At 49.6% G+C, this 17,269-nt stretch overlaps 1 protein-coding gene across 1 annotated transcript in view; it reads right to left on the reverse strand.

The window, feature by feature from the left end:
- The window catches only part of KIAA1549 (KIAA1549 ortholog), a 120,008-nt gene extending 114,894 nt beyond the window's left edge, over nucleotides 1-5,114 (reverse strand). The window contains exon 1 of the mRNA XM_053656615.1: nucleotides 4,840-5,114. Within this exon, the coding sequence (XP_053512590.1) occupies nucleotides 4,840-4,981 (142 nt within the window). The 5' untranslated portion in view covers nucleotides 4,982-5,114. The remainder of the gene's footprint in view (nucleotides 1-4,839) is intronic.
- Between the last annotated feature and the right edge of the window lie 12,155 nt (nucleotides 5,115-17,269).

A 17,269-nucleotide genomic window follows, 5' to 3' on the forward strand; every position in this document is an offset into this window, starting at 1 on the left:
TGAAAGAGGAACCCTGTCGCTGGGAGCTGCAGCGGAAAGGTGGGTGGTCACAACTTGGCAACAAATTAGATCAGTTAGAACAGCATCTTCCTATCTGGGAAAATGAAGCTAGTGTGAGCATAATTACAGTAATTAGCTGCCTCAGGCACCCAGGGCACTGAGAGAAAACCTGTGGCTCCCCAGTCCCTGGCGACTTTTAGCAACGCCCTGGCTGGTTTTCGGGATTAAGGGAGGCATTTCCTGACGAAGGCTGCGACAGCTGTTCCCCAGGGAACAGGAGTGAGAATTTGAAATAAAGTTGTCGGAGACAGGCCCTTTGACACCCAACTGAAGGAAAGCCAAGCAAACGAGACAGACAGAAAATAACTGTTTCAATGCTGCGGCTCCAAATCAACTGTTCTAACAATGGAAAGAGAATTGCAAGATATTAAATTGCATACCCCGCCCACCCCACATGCTATTAAATTTTCAGTTACTGGATTTATAGTATCTGGATCAGTGGTTCCGAAGTTTAAAGTGCCTTAAAATCAGCTGTGAACTTGTTAAAAATGAAGATTTCCCAGGCACCCCACCAAAAATTCTAATGTGGGTCAAGGGTGAGCCCCAGAAATCTACGGTCTTAACAGGCGACACCCTTCCCGCCACCCCCAAGGTGATAATGCAGGAGGTCGAGGGCTCACACTTTTAAACATTTATCTTAATCTTTGTTTATAGGATACGAAACCACTTAAAAAGTATAACAAATATTCACCTCAAAATGGCTAAGAATAAAATAGCATATCAACCAAAATAAAAATTTAGCCTGCCATAAGTAAAAATGCAATGAAAAAAAATACAAACCAGCTGATTTTGCTAATCAAAATAATCAAAAACTTCTGAATTCAAAATTATGTAAAATTTTTCACAACTGTATTGGAAGGGGAAAATGCAACACATAGGAGAAAAAAAGATGTTTGCTACCCACGATATAAATAGAAAGACTTAGCCCTAGCTGGTGTGGCTCAGGGGACTGAGCACCACCAGCCTGTGATCCAAAGGGTCGCTGGTTCAATTCCCAGTCAGGGCACATGCCTGGGTTGCCAGCCAGGTCCCCGGGGCATGCAGGAGGCAACCACACATTGATGTTTCTCTCCCTCTCTTTCTCCCTCCCTTCCCCTCTGTCTAAAACTAAATAAACAATTTTTAAATAAATAAATAGAAAATTTTAAATACACGTACCACAACAGATACATGAGCAAAAACACAGAGAGAGTTCATGGACTACACATACAAACTGAACAACAAATACTCAACTTAAAAGCAAAGCAATGTATTAAAATTTTATTTAACATGGATTTTAAAACTATTCAATAACATTCAACGCTACCACATAAATTGCTAAGGTTTATTTCGGCATTACAGTTTTATATAAAAACTTGATTCAATCAACAACCACTATTAGGCACCCACCATCCAGTCCAAAACATGTAAAGATCCAGCCTGGTGGGCTTCAGATTTAAGTTACATTCTAATTTCCCTTCTAGAAACGTAGCTTTAAAAAAAAAAAAAAGTCCACACACAAAGAAATTTCACCAAAGCCTTACCTACATAACTATTATCATAGCATTGTTTATAACAGCCCCCCAAAACTGGAAATAATAAGTAATTGTTAAATAAGTATTAGGATGAAAAAACGTGTTTTCAAACAATTAATAGGGAAATGCTGAAATTAATATTGAGTGGAAAACAGTAAACACAATTGGGCAAGTAATTCAATTTTCATTTTTTTCAATGTTAACAAAGGAAAGACAAAACTACTTGTGGTGTCTTCTGTGGGTTGTGGGAGGACTTCTTGTTTTTCTATACTTTTCTAGTATTTGCAAAGTTCTCAGTTTCATCAGAACTATTATGCTGAGAAATACTTATCCCTGAAGAAATGCCATGAAACAATGGGCACCACCCTTTCCTTTCACGTTTTTGGGTGCGGGGTCTCCGAAAAGCACAACATTCAAAAGCGAATCCCAAGTCTCACAAATTGTTTCCACAGTGGACAGTCGAGACCAAACTTACAAATGTTGAAACAAAAATGAACACATGCAAAATGCTGAATGAAGTGGAAATAGACAAGAAATCGATTAAAACATAGAACTTTAAACAAAGCCTGAAAGCGGACTCCATTTAACACAAGTTCAGGAGGAAAGAGAAACCCCCTGGAGGAGGAGGGCGTTTTCAGACCGCCACAGAAGCGACTGGAGCCTCCCTTAAGAAATCCAAAACGGGTTTAAGACGTACCCTGTTCTGACTGACGCCGCTTAGAGAGACCACCAGGTCTAAGTCCAGCAAAGCCTCCGCCACCCCCACTCTGATGGTGAAAATGCAACACTCAGAGCTGGCAGCCACAGGGTCCTGGGGGCACAGACAGCTGACCAGGCCAAACAACTGAAATGCAACCTCTTCCCAGGATCTCAGCCACTCACCATGCACTAGGAAGCCACCCTGCACGGGTGTCAGTCCTCCCAGCCTTCAAGAAGCGGATCAGGAGGCAGACAGATCTACCCTGGAACACTTTCAACTCACTGCCTTCCTCGCCCGTGAATGGTCCACATGAGGGTCGGCAGCGGTGGCTTCGCGCACAGCTTTGTGCTTCCAAATTGGATCCTTGAGCACAGCTGCCTCCTACTCTAGACCCAACCTAGAAGCAGCTGCGTGAACCGGAGGAGCCCAATACACAAATCAGTGAGAGGATGAAGACTCTGCTCCTGCAATGTCGGCTCTAGAGTGGATGTATAACTCATTTCATGTCTCCGGGTTGGATACAGGTACACCCCAGGGACGCTGCAGCTTGGGTCACTTCCCGCCACCCTAATAAAGCCAGTCGTGATCTTTTTGTTGGTAGGGGGTATTGCCTTCAATTTTAAAACAACGCAACACCTGTGAAGCACAGCAAACCCACGTGCAATAAAACGGGGTCTGGCTGTATTTGTATTGTGGGTTGAGGGGGAATGGGAACAGACTTCTAAAGAAGAGAAAGCTATGGAGGGACAGAACAAACCGCTCCACTATTGATATCGGAATTATCTAAACAATCACTTATATTCGCCGTCTCTTCAACATATCCAGGACGGCCTCGCTGGCCTGGGGAAGCTGTATAGAGATTAAGTGCATAGAGTTTGGAGTCAAACTAACCTAAACTCCTGCAGCCTTAGTTTCCTCATCTGTGAAATGGGGGCAGTGATGCCCACCCCACAAGGAGACTGGGTCTTGTATATAGAATGTAGCACTCGGCACACAGGCAGCCCTCAGTAAATGGAAAGGATTGGTTTGCCTATCTCGCAGCTGATGACCCCATCAGTATCAGGTGGGCTTTCTTTGTTGACGAAAGCCAAAGGCAGTCTTCGCAATCATCTCTTCTCACAGAAAGCCCAGGGTCTCCTCTCCTCTCTGGACACGCAGGGTGGCCACACGCAGGGGGCAGCACTGGGCCCGGAGGTGCTACATGGAGGCAAAGTCTTTGCAGCCTCAAAAGACTCCGGGGAAGAAGCCTGTCTTGCAGCCGCAGCTCCGGGTGGCTTCCTGAGGCAGGGCTCCACCAGCTGGGGAAAGCTCTGCGGAGGGCCTGGGTGTGTGTAAGTGGGGTGAGCTGGAAAGTGATGACTCTGCACAAACTAGCCTGTGACCTTGAGCAAGTCAGTTTCCTCCTCAGTAAAAGGAGTGGTTCCATTATGCCATCCCTGGGGTCTCCTCCTGGGCTCCCCACTGGACCAGCCGCCCCCGCCCCCACAGCACTGGTTATAATTCCACCAGTGAGGTCCCAGGGACACCTTCAAATGTGCTCCGCTTCCTTCCAAAGCCACTTGGCAGTCCTCTGGCCCTGCTCCCAAAAGAAGGAAGGATTCGGAGTAGCGTCCATGGGTTCTGTCTTTGCTCTGTGTCCACCCACAGCTGCTCAGTCCACCTTTCCTTTTCTGCCCCCAAAGTGGTCAAGTGTGCGCACGCCGGAGGCCACCACTGGCTCTCAGCCTGTCGGCTCAGAGATGGTTTCCAGACCATCCTGTGTGTATGCTCAGGGTAGACAAACAAACATTTCAGAGAAGCAATGTGAATTAAATCATTTCCTGAACAACAAAACCCGCCTACGTGCTTCTTCATAAATCATGCTCTTAATTCCAGGCTGACGATCCGTCAGTAAACTGCATCTATTATAAAAACAACCCCGACTCCTTTCATGCCTTGACACTTAAGAATCACAATATTTGCACACTCTATTGTACTAATGCCTTTGCAGAAGTAAAAGCAATAGCTAGTTCCCTGGAAAGACCCATGGCCAGGGCGCTTTCCAAGACAGATCCTTTGAATGTTCTTTGTGTCCTGGTGTACTGGGGCCAGCCTTCCTGCATCTGGGGGACGCAGGGTACTCAGAGTAATGCAACACCGCTCAAAAGCACACACAACCCCCGAATGCCTCCCCCCGCCTGACATAAAGTATTATTCCCAAACATTTTATATATCAGTGATTACAGCCATGCACAAATACAATTCCACTGCCTGCATTTTGCAGGGAAAATAAAGGCACATTCGGACACGAATGCAACCAGACCCTCCTCGGGCTCCGAGAATAACAGGATAGCTTTGCAGACGATTAGCAAGATTGGCCACAATCCGCTAGCTCTCTGCTTTTATCTTCTCCGTACCTTTATTTGCTGGGCCCAAGAAGAATGGAAAAGCATCTCAAGAAAGCAAGGCGAGGGAGCGGTGGAGAATAAAAGAGTCTGGGCGGGGAAAGCCGGATTTTGAAAATAGCAGCAATAAAGGAAGGCAGGGTCGCGGCGGCGGCGGCCCGAGGGTCTCCGCGGTGCTTACCTGGGGCGCACGAGGCCGGCCGGGCCAGCAGCAGCAGCCAGAGGCCGGGGAGCAGCAGCCCCGGGCGGCGGCGGCGGGCGGAAGGCCCGCGGCCGCTCGGCCCCGGGACCAGCGCGACCCCGGCGCGGGTCTTCCCGTCCATGGCCGCGCCTCGGCGTCGGCGCCGCGCCCCCGGCAGTCCCGGCCCGGCCTCGCGGCTCGGCGCTCTCCGACCCGGGCGAGGCGGCGGCGGCGGCTGGGACGGGGCGCCGCGCACCGGCGCGGAGGGGAGGCCGGCGAGGCGGGGGCGGGCCGGGGGCCGGAACCGCGGACGGGGCCGCCAGCCGCACGCCCGCCTCGCCGCTCCGCCCCCTTCGGAGCCTCGGAGCCGCTGCCCGGCAACGCGCGGGCCCGGGCGCGGGCGGACGAGCACCACCTCCCGGCCGGCCGGGGGCCTGCCCGCGCGGTGGCCGGACGGCGGACGCGGGGCTCGGAGGCGCCGGGGCTGCGCGGCGCGGGGCCGGGCCGGGTCCTCCCCCAGGACCCGCCTCCCGGGAGGGGGCGCGGGCGGACGCGAGCGGCCGGGGCCGGCCCGGAGCCGGCGCTGTGCGGGCCCGCACCCCACCCCGGGTCCCGCCGCCGGGTGGCCCCGCGCGTTCCGTCCCGGGGGGCGCCCGGGGAGAGGGAAGGAGGCGGGCCAGCGGGGTCGGAGCCGGAAACCTGGCCTCTCGCTCCTCCTCCGGCGCCCGGCTTCGCTCTGCGGGGCTGTGTGCGGGGCAGCAGGTGTGAGCGAGACGCCTGTGCTTGGAGGACGGTCTTGGGGGCTGCGGAGAGGACAAAGCCGAGGAAAGGTCGGCTCGCGTCCCAGGAGCCCGACTGGCAGCAGAGGGGGCGAGAGAGGCGCCCGTGTAGCCCTACCCGTCCTTTCTCCCGTCTTCAGGCTCTGCCTCCCGTCCCGGTCCCGGAACGGGACGCTCCCGGCCGGGGAGGTCCGCACACTCCCCCCACGTAGTAGGCCTTCGGAAGGCGCCTGTTGAGCCTAACCGAAGTGGCGCTGGAGAGAACCGCGTTTGTCCAGGGCCTTTTAGAGAAAGCAGCGCTTTAGGGAGGTGGAGAACAGGTCAGAGGATTAGCGTTTGGGCGTTAGAGTCCCGGGGCGGGGGGCGGGGAGTGAGGAAGGCGAAGAAGGGAGTTAACGTTTGTCCCGGACCTGCGGCGTGCCAGGCCTCTGACCCCGAAGCCGCTCTGCGTCTTAAGGGTCTTGCAGCGTGGCATCGGCGATTCTGAACCTTTGCATCCTTCTGCAGTGCACCAGACGGGGCACTAAAGGTCTGAGCTGCAGCCACTCTCGCACTAGCCTGGGAAACGACGGTGGGTGGACGGTAACAAATGCGAATGGTCCACAGTGACAGACAGAAGGAGGGCCGAGGTCGTGCTTCAGGCCCTTTCCCCTACGGGGCCCATCTTCAGCCCCTCCGGGCAGTAACAGGCCCTTCTCAGGCTTTCTTCTGTAAGCACCTACCGGTTCATTTCCAGGAAGATAATTGAGAATAAAGGTTAAAGACAGCTTTTGCTGATGCTTCTAATTTGTACTCTCTTATGCCTCCACGTCATTATAAACAGTTCTGCTCCCCCTCTCCCCCGTTCCCCCTCCCCCAACATGAACAGAAAGCTTTGCAGACCTTGCCCTCCGGCTCGTGAACTCCAGGTGAGTTACTAGGTGGAGGCAGCGCCTGTCCCAGCCGCCTCTCTGCTCCCTGGATACAATGGCCCGAGGTCTGGGACCTCTTGTTCACACTTTTCTTCATTCTCTGAACTCATTGTGAGAAAACTTCATTTGACCTCCTTGGGGTGATTCTTAAATTGGCTAGTCCCGTTATTTTACCTTTCATGAAATTAGGCTGGCCCTCTCCAACCGAATTAATATGAGGTTTGATGTTGGTGTCCTCCTACTTAGGGTTTCCCAAAGCATGGGGTGGCGGGGTAAACCCTTGTTATGCATGTGCTGATTTCAACCAGAGCATCCACCTGCCCAGGGAAGACTTTTAACCTTTCAGGTGTGGCCCCGGCCTCCAGTAAGCGCCCACCTAGCTCAGAACCCAGGGTGTCGGGAGGGGGCTCCCTCTGGATTCTCCAGCAATGCAAGGAGACGAAATGTTGACGCAGACATTAAGAAGGGCTTGACATCCGTTGGGAATAAAAGTCACAATTTTGAGATAATAGAAATGACTGAAGGTCACTAACTTTCCCAGGAAAGCGAGACCCCTAGGGTCCCACGGTCTCCGAGCTTCCCAAGGCGTAAAATGGATACTACTTCTGTAAGGATCCAGAGCATTCCCCTTCGGTGTTTAGAAAAATGCCTCCCCCGAGCTCCAGTGGTTTAGCCGAAGCGTTTGGTGACTCGGAAGTCCAAGACAGAATGAGTGGCAGGAGGTAGAGTGTGCGTGTGCATGTGTGCATGTTCACATACATGCCCCCACATGGATGCCCACACACACTCGCCTGACATGAAGAGGGATGAAGCCAAGGTCTTAGGGCATTCACCCTAGGGAACACTTCTAAGTCCCTACCGTGACCTGTTACTTATGGGGGGAGGGTACAAAAGAAGCCATTTTCGAGGTTTTTGCACCCACTTCTCATTTTATAGATAAAGAAACAAGCCGAAGAGATTAAGTTCATTCACCTCAGGCTCAGCCCCCATCTTCCGTAAACCACACAGCCATGGGAGAGGGGAGAAATAGCTTAGGTCCTCAAAAGGCTTACAGTCTGGTTTGGGGAGGAGAGAGAGGGTCCATCCCCGTAGACTGACACAAAACTGGTCCCAGATTTCGAGGGCCCCGCCCGGCCCTCCTCCAACTGCGCCCTCCCCGCCGTGGAAGAAGTCTGAGAGGCCCAGGGGACACCCCACCAGGGGCCCAGAACCCCCTGCCCACCCCACCCCAGGTTCACTGCCTCTCCAAAGGTGGGCCAACGGCCGGTGTGTCTGGTCCCAAGGGCCAAGGAGTAGCCGTGTGCAGGGAAGTGGTGGACCTCGCACGTACAGGTAGGGTGAGATCAGCCCGGGAAGACTACAGCAGTGAAGCAAAGAACGAGGCCTGAGAAAAGGAGAAACAAGCTCTGTATTCCTGTGGCAACTGAGCTGCCATATTCCTGCTCGGAACTCGAAGAATCCAAGAACTACCTGATGGTGGGCTTGACCACGCCCACCTCGCCTGCCAGGGGTTGTTACGAGGATTACACAAAATAGGATGAATATCCATGAAGTTCATACATTAAACTCAAGAAATTTTCCCAGGGCACTTACTATACGCCAGGCACTGCCTTGGGCTCTGTGGACACAACAGCAAACAAAACAAAGGCTTTTCCTGGTGGGATTGCGCATTCTAGTGAGAAGAGACAGGCAACAAACAGATGAGTGTCACTTGATAAATGTCACTCGAACAAGTGACAGTGAGCCATGGGGGTGTCTGGGGCACGGGGTCCAGGCAGAGGCAGCAACCGGTGCAAAGTGGAGAAGAAGCTAGAACGGAGTGAACATTTACAAAGAATCTACTGAGCGGCTACTGAGGAAGGGCCCCATGGAGTGATGGGCAAATGAACTCACTTCTCAAAGAGCTGACAATCTCATAGAAAAAAGTAAATTAAAAAAATAACAGTGACGCAAAATAGACTACCGTAAGTGTCAGGAGGAAGTACAGAACATCTGAAGAAGGAGAGGTCATATTTGATGGGGGAGTCAAGGAGCTTCATGGGGGAGTCAAGGAGCTTCATGGCGGAGCTGCAGATGAGTTGCTCCTTATGGGATTCTTAAAGGACGAGGAGGATTTGCCAGCTTAGGACGCGGACAGGACAGGTGTGCCAGGTGGGGGGATGGTAGGAACAGGGACATGGAGGAAGGAAAGCATGGGACTTATCTAGCTAGTGTGCTAGAGATCAGTGGGAACAATGGTTCGCAGCTCTGGCTGCATAATAAAATCACCTGGACCAAAAAACAAAACAACAACAGAAAAAGCACCCTGGCCGTTCGTCAGACCAATTAAATCCAAATCTCTGCAGAAAAGGCTTGGCGATCATGTCTTTAAAAAGCTCCCCAGTGCCCTGGCCTGTGTGTCTCAGTTGGTGAGAGCATCATGCTATACACCAAAATGTTTCGGGTACGATTCCCGGTCAGGGCACATACCTAGGCTGCGAGTTCAATCCCCAGTCAGGGAGGTATGAGGGGCAAATGATTGATGTTTCTCACATCAATGTTTCTCTCTCTCCCTTCCTGTATCTCTAAAATCAATAAACATTTAAAAAAATTTTTTAAAGCTTCCCATGATTCTGATGGGCACTCAGGAGCAAGAACCATGGAAAACAGTATGGAGGATCTACAAAATATTAAGACGAGAACTACCATGTGAACCCCCATTTCTGGGTATACATCCAAAGGAAATAACTATTAAGAAGAGATACCTGTATCCCTGATACTCACTGCAGCATTATTCCCAGTAGCCAAGACATGGACACAGCCTAAGTGCCCACTGATGAAGGAGTAGATGAAGAAATTGGGACGTGTAGATATGGTGTGTGTATATATAATAGAATATTACTCAGCTATGAAAAAGGAGATCATGTCAAATTCTGACAGTATGACTGGACCTTACAGGCATTATACTACTTGAAATAAATCAGACAGAGAAAAACAAATACTATAAGCTCTCACTTACATGTGGAATCTAAAAACATCCAACTCATGATAACAGAGAGCAGAGTGGTGGTCATCAGCGGCTAAGGAGTTGGGGGCATGGGGAGATGTTGGTAAAAGGGCGCAAACTTCCAGTTATAGGATGAATGAGTTCCGAGGATCTAACATACAGCAATGGCGACTATAGTTAACGACACTGCATTGCATACTTGAGAGTTGCTAAGAGAGTAGAGCTTTCGTGTTCTCACCATGACATCAAGACGGTATTTTTATGAGGGGAAGGACGTGTCAACTAGCCTTATTATGGCAAACATTTCCCAACACACATGCATGTATCATCCGATCATAACACTGGACACCTTAAGCTTACACAATGCTCTGTGTCAATTCCAGCTCAATAAAGCTAGAAAAGGGATAAGAACCAGCAAGCTAGAAGTCTGAGCTGATGGTTCTACTAGAAATGGTACAACTGTGGTGGGCACAAGCAATGAGGTACCCTGGGGTAGAACGAAGGCTCAGGTGTGTAGCTAAAGGTCTGGACTTCATTCTGCAGGCAGTGGGGTACCATTAACAACTTTCTGAGATATTATTAGAACTACGCACAAGAAGGATTGCTCCATTAACAATGTATATGGTGATCTGGAGAGAAAAAGGACTGCAAGTGGAGAGACTGATTAGGACAAGATCTTAATGCTGTGTGCCTGAACTGTCAAGAATTGTGACATTTTTCATCATCGAGCAGGCAGAACTTTTAAAAAATTGATAACATCCATTTGTGCCAGAGTGTGGAGAAATAGGCATTCTCTAATTCTACTGCTGGAGGTGTGCATTGGTATAGCCATTCTGGAGGACAATTTGGCCTTTTCTATTGAAATTTAAAATCAGCTCACCATCTGGTGCAGAAAATTCCACTTTAAAAAATATATGTTCGTTCTTACTTTCTTTCTTTTCTTTCTTTCTCTTTCTCTTTCTTTCTTCCCTTCTTTCTCCCCCACCTTTTTTTTTTTAAGTCAGGTTTAATTCAAGTAGGTAGATTCAGCCAGGAATTCAATCTGAAAAAAATTTACCTTTCTAAAAGTGTACAGTTCAATGAGTTTTGATAAATGTGTGAAGTCCTGTAACGCCCACCATATTCGAGACATAGAACTTTTTTTTTTGCCCTAAAAAATTCCCTTGTGACAGCTTGCAGTCTAACCCTTGCCCCATCCCTGGCCACCATTTATTTGATTTCTGTTTCTATAGCTTTGTCTTTCCTAGAATTTCATGTAAGTGAAATCATACAGTACGTAGTCCTTTGTGTCTGGTTTATTTTACTTAGCTTAATGTCTTTGAGATTCAGCCAAGCTGTTGCATGTATAGGTAACTTGTCCCTTTCTATCGCTATCTAGTATTCCACTGAATGGACATACCACAATCTGTTTATCCACTAGAACACAAAATAGCCTGGCTGGTATAGCTCAGTGGATTGAGCACAGGCCTGTGAACCAGAGGATCACGGTTCAATTCCCAGTCAGGACACATGCCTGGGTTGCAGGACAGTTCCCAGCAGGGGACACACAAGAGGCAACCATACATTGATATTTCTCTCCCTCTCTCTGTTGTAGAACGCTCTGCCTAGTTTTAGGAATTGTATCTCGATCCCTTGTGGCTAAGGGCAAGAGACAACCTTTGGAATGCCAGCCACAAGAGACAAAGCCTGACTCTGGTAGCAAACGCCACCTCAGTTCCTCTCCCTGCCCCCAAAGCTTGGTCGGAAGTCAATGACGGGTAAGACCCCTCACAGCGGGGGGTAACCTAAGCCAGACTTGATCACTTGGGAGGCCTTCATGGAAGGACTCAGGAGGCTGCAACAAAGAGCAATGGACTCTTGCTCCCCCCCCCCCACTTTGACATAGCCCGAGTCCCCATGTTCTCTGGGAGAAGCGCTTCCTGGCTCTAATCCCCTTAAGCCTGAATACCTGTGGGGGAGAGGTGCAGCTCCTTGCCTTGCTAGAGCATGTCCTGGGGGAAAATCTGACACCGCAAGGACTTGCTGATAAACCTGTGAAATCTGCTAAGAGTGCTTTCATTCATATGATAAGGGTCTGAGAGGAAATGAGTATGTCTCCCAAAGTTTCTGCAACTCTCTTCCTGACAGACACTGACTCATAGTAAGCCCTCAGATTTCTTTGAAATGTTATCTACTGTTTGATCCTTGCTGCCCTGTATTCCTGTGTATTACAACCCAATAAAATCCCTGGAGCAGAGGGCTCGGGGCCTTTTTCTCCTCGGAGAAACTGGCCGCTGCTGGCCTTTGTCTCCCCTGAGAAACTGGCCACAGCCCACTTCTCCTCCCCAGACAGCTCTCAGCATCTCTCAGCCATATTTACTCACTCGTGTCCATGGCACACGGGGGGGGGGGGGGACTCGAGAAAAAGTCACCCCCACATCTCTCCTTTCCTTCCCCTCTAAAGATAAACAAAATAGTATGTGCAGAGAGTTTGGAGAATAAATACATTAAGAGAAATGTTCACTTTTATGAAGAGGAATGTTCACTTTTTGCCCTATGAACACATCTGATTACAATATTATTACATCTGAATAATACCAATGATATCATTTAAAATTTTAACACAAATACATACACACTTTAAATTTTTTTTAAATAGAAACTGTGGGTTTGAATGGAAATTAGCAAACGGACAAAATACATTGCAGATGTTCAATCAACTGGTGAGCTGTGCGGAGGGAAAAGAATAAAAGACAATTCAGAGGTTTTGAGGCCACCTACACAAACCTAGATAGAGCTGAGTCCACCAGAGAGGCGGGATTAGGGGGGAAGACGTGCCGGGTACTGAATGTGTTGGCTGCGAGGAGGAGCGGGACCAGCACCAGGGAGCAAAGTGAACATGAGCAGTGAGCGGTGGAGGTGAGGCAGGCAGGGCTGAAGATACAGGCATGGAGATCATTTGCACAGAGTTATTAGCTTAGGCCGTGAGAGGAGCTGACTGTGCCTGGGAAGAGAGGAGAGAAGGAAAAGAAGGCTAAGAACAGGTCCTGAAGAAAGACCTTCTAGAAAAGCTGAAGAGGAGTCGATGAAATAGGCAGAGGAAGTGGAAGAGCACAAGTGAATGTGAGGTCACCGAAGGCCCGGGAGGGAAGTTTCGGAAGGGAATGGTCAATGTCCGAAAGAGTAAGGACGGAAGAAATCTCTGTGGACTTGATGTGTAATCATTGCCCTGACTGGCGTGGCTCAGTGAGTTGGGCATCATCCTGCAAACCAAAAGATCGCTGGGTCAATTCCCCAGCCAGGGCTTCGGAGAATGGCAGGCGGCAGGATGGAGATACATTTCAGGAGAGGCACCGGTGAAAATCCCTGCAGACTGAAGAGAAGCTGTGTGAAGACAATGACAGAATCCAACGCGGGGAGGGATAATTGTTAGAATGGATGCTCAGAGCTCCGAGGAGATGGGATCGAGAGTAACACGGAATTCTCTGAAGAGGCAGAGCCAGCCACCCGGAGCACAGTATGGGCAGGGGCAGAGACTTGACAAAACAAGAGCACAGCCACAGGACAGAATGTTAGGCTTCTGTTACAAAAACTGAGAAAAACACCGGACATGTCTGGATTATAATGTTAAATAGGGAATAAAAACAACAAACAGAAAAGGGTTTATGAGCTGCTGTAACACAATACGTATGACGGGAAAGGAACTGTGCAACACTTACAGTTGTTGTATTAAGATGATTAAAAGAGCAATCCTGCCCTGGCTGGTGTAGCTCAGTGGATCGAGCGCGGGCCTGCAAACCAAAGTATCGCGGTTCGATTCCCAGTCAGGGCACATGCCTGGGTTGCAGGCCAGTTCCTGGCAGGGAACATATGAGAGGCAACCATCCATTGATATTTCTCTCCCTCTCTCCTTCCCTTCCCCTCTAAAGATAAATTAAAATCTTTAAAAAAAACAAAAGAGCAATCCTGTCCTTCACTGTTGCTGTCCTATGTGTCTTTTTAATTAGACAAATGCTTAGAAGGCAGTGTCTTCCTCGGGAGAAGAGAGAAAGGACAGGTGATGATGGGCCGAGATGGAGGCCTTGGGTGGCCTCTGAAGTGATTTCTCCCTCAGCACGGTGTTCAGCAGCAGGGTTTGGGCTATAAATATGAAAATCCCAAAGAGGAAAAAGTCAGAGGGAGCTCCTGGGGGTAGGAAGGTTTCACAGACCACGTGGGGCCTTCGCTGGGTTTTGAACGACAGGAACAACCGGTACACTTGTTAAGGGGGGAAGTGCAGGAGAGAGGGCAGTGCGGAGCAATGAAAGGCAGGGGGTGCAAGTCAGGAACTGAAAAAGCAAGAAGGTGAAAAGGAGCAGAATGTGGCACAGGACAGACCCCTCGCCTATCTGGAGGAAGCGCTATTTATAAAGAACTGGGGGACGAAAGACCAAGTGGGTAGGTTATGGTCAGAGCGTAGACCTGCCAAGGTGCAAACTACTTCCTCCTCTTAATCAGTCTTAGGGAAGACTCTTGCTTATCAAAGGGGAAGCCAGTGAAGGGGGGGATCCTCAAAGTGCCCATGACCATGGAGGTGATATTTAAAACCAGGATCCTTTCCCGACTGGGGTGGCTCAGTGACTTGAGCGCCAGCCTGCAAACCAGAAAAGGTGGCCCAGTTCCATTCTGGTAGGGCTCCTGCCTGGGCAGCAGGCCAGGTCCCCAGCTGGGTGTGTGTGAGAGGTGACGGATGTTTCTCTCACACATTGATGTTTCTCTCTGTCTCCTCCCTCCCTTCCCCTCTCTCTAAAAAATAAATAACTTCTTTAAAAATAAATAAAGGAAGCCGGGGTCCTTGTCTTGAATGGAACGGGCTGGACACATCTATCCCTCCTGCACGGTTTGGTAAGAAGACCAGCAAGTAAAAATGTTCCCGAGGCAGGTTCCAGGCCTTTCTGTTTTTTGCACGTTTCCTCACTCCTTCCCCCACCCCAAACTCCCGCCCCTGACCGACGAGCTGCCACGAATCAGCCGGCTCCGTCTTCTGCCCACACTGTCCATGGGTGTTTCCAGCTGGAGCCCCACAGCCACGGGCGGCTCTCCCGAGGCACGCCAAAAATCCCCGGGAGAATCACGGCAGCAGTTGGCGAAAGCTGTTTTTAGAATCTCCCTGGTTCTCTGGCACTGGACTCACTCCAACTCACATATGACGGCGTTCCGCAACGCCGCGTGTCTGGCTCCGACTCAGAACGGGAACGATGGCAGGCTTCTAACGCCCCTCCAGGAGTTTGGATCCGAGATGTGAATCAGTACAGCCAGACCCACGTGAACGACACAGCCGTCCTCATCTCCTTGCTTCTCCAGAAAACTCTGTGTCACTCACATTCCTAGACAGACACCCTTCTGGGTCAGATCACTGCTCTTGAGGCTCCTGTCATTGTGGGCAGGACACCGCTTCTCCAGGAAGCCCTTCCTTGATCTCCCCGAGCTGAGTGTGTTGCCCCCCTTTGTGTCCCCGTAAGTCCCTGTGATACTTCTGTCCCTGCACTGACCACGTGGACTAAACCTCCAGGTGTCTGTAAGTTCTTCAAGGGCAGAAACCTTCTTGTGTCCATTGGTTTGTTCCCCGGTGCCTAGCACAGTGTTCAGCAGGGTGCAGGGCTTGATGTATGCCTGTCAAATGAATGAAGTACAAGAGCGAAGCTCTAAGCCAGTCTCTTCCCTCACTTCATCCCTTCTCTGGTCCCCAAGCAATAATTAACCTAACTCATTAACTAGGGAGCACGAGTTTGTCCATATACATGTGACACCAGAGTCAGAAGGGAGGTAGCATCTACTCGCCCATCCTTTCACTGATAGTCACTTCTTAGCCTTCATTGTTATGTCAGGAAACAGCATGGCCCTCTGCCGTATACGATGAAACACCGGCTGCAGACGGCTTGGAAACATGCGAGGTCTCGGCAGATCTGACATTGATGGGGCCTTGCACAGCGTTTGGGAGGCCCGTCGTGACTGGCACCACCGAGTTATTTGTTCAATTTAGTGACCGAAGGCACTTACAGAAATAGAGGACGCACGCAGCCTCTGCCCTTTAAGAAATGCCAATCTCCAAACAATAGAAGATGCTTACAAAATCGAAACGTTAGAGGCTGTGGGTGAAAACTGTGGGAAGGGCATGATAAAATGATCTGCCCACAAACAGCTCTGCACGGAGTTCATCCACCAAGGACAAAGGAAGACAGATTCAATCTGAAATTCCAGGTGGGGGTGTTGAGAGGTTGTTTGCCTGAGACTCAGGCCAGAATTGAACTCAGCCACCGTCACCCATGACCCCAGACATCTGCTGAAGTCCTACGTGCAGTAAGATTCACTGCTACATTACTTTTTAAAGAAGATATCTGCAGATAAAACATCTATAGTGAAACACTACAGGAAAACGAAACTTCAAACGCTCCGCAGCATCCTTCAAGTAAAACCCCTTGCTCAGCAAGCCCTCTGCAGGGAAGTTCAGCTGCTGGGACCACGTGCCCCGAGCTGCCTCCTCGGTGGCCCTCCCACTGCCCCTCGCTTGGCCCACCCTTCCTCCGAGGGGCTCCCCCTCACCCCAGCCTCCCCTGACGGCCCGGCCTGATCCCCATCTAAGTCAGTCTCCCTGTCAGGCCCTTCTTCCTTAGCACTTACTGTACATTTGATTTTGAGTTTGGTCACATGTCTGTTTGCCATGAGGATAGAGACCATTCCTTCTTGTTTAAAGAGGCGAACTTACACAATGGTTAATTAATTGCTCAGAGTCTTGGGCCAAGACTATCTGTGTTTTTGTCACAGCTCCACCACTTATTGGCCATGACACATTAGCCCCTCAGAGCCTCAGGGTCCTCATCTATAAAGTGCAACAACAGTCATCGTAACTGCCTCATGGAGTTTTAAGAACATTAAATGAGCCCTTGCTGGTGTGGCTCAGTGGATTGAGCACCAGCCTGAGAACCAAAGGGTTGCAGGTTTGATTCTCAGTCAGGGCACATGCCTGGGCTGCAGGCCAGGTCGCTGGTGGGGGATGTGCAAGAGGCAACCACACACTGATGTTTCTCTCCCTCTCTTTCTCCCTCACTTCCCATCTCCGAAAATAGTAAAATCTTTTTTAAAAAAGATTAAATGAGTTGGTATACATAAAGCACATAGAAAAGAGCCCAGCTCACAGCAAACTCCATATTTATGTTAACTATGATTATCCTTTGCCACTAAGTGGTCAGTACCTGGTACAGTACCTGGCACATAGTAGGTTCTCAGTCAATACTGAACAAATGACTGAATTTCCATCAGCTTACTATAGTAATGTTCAGATTATTTTCTTTCCAACCACTTTTTGCCATTTTAGAGTAGTGACGATAGTCTCTAAATGTATCCTAATTAATTATGATCGTAACCAGTTGGTGAATTTATAATGTGATGTTGCCTTGTGTTTTTAAAGACACCAAGTTGATGCTTTGTGTGAGCGCCTTTTAAGTATCAAGCAATGCCTTTGCTGTGTCTATAATCTTCCGAGGTTCACCACTGATTTTGCTGACACTGTGTAATCTACTCGGAATTCTCTTTGTCATCTGCTCATCTTGTGTTTGGAGGTAAGTTCTGCTAAGTCACGTTGTGGTTCAGGACACTGGGTTTAGAGGAAGACAGACTTCTCTTTGAATATTGTTTTACCATTTAATAACCATGAGATTTGGGGCATGATTTTTTTGGACCTGGGTTTCCTCACCTGAAAATGGAAATGTGAACACCTGCCTCATAAAATTCTATGA

This window comes from Artibeus jamaicensis, unplaced genomic scaffold, assembly GCF_021234435.1.
Source record: "Artibeus jamaicensis isolate MK-2021 breed Jamaican fruit bat unplaced genomic scaffold, CSHL_Jam_final scaffold_2172, whole genome shotgun sequence".
Taxonomy (NCBI): Eukaryota; Metazoa; Chordata; class Mammalia; order Chiroptera; family Phyllostomidae; genus Artibeus; species Artibeus jamaicensis.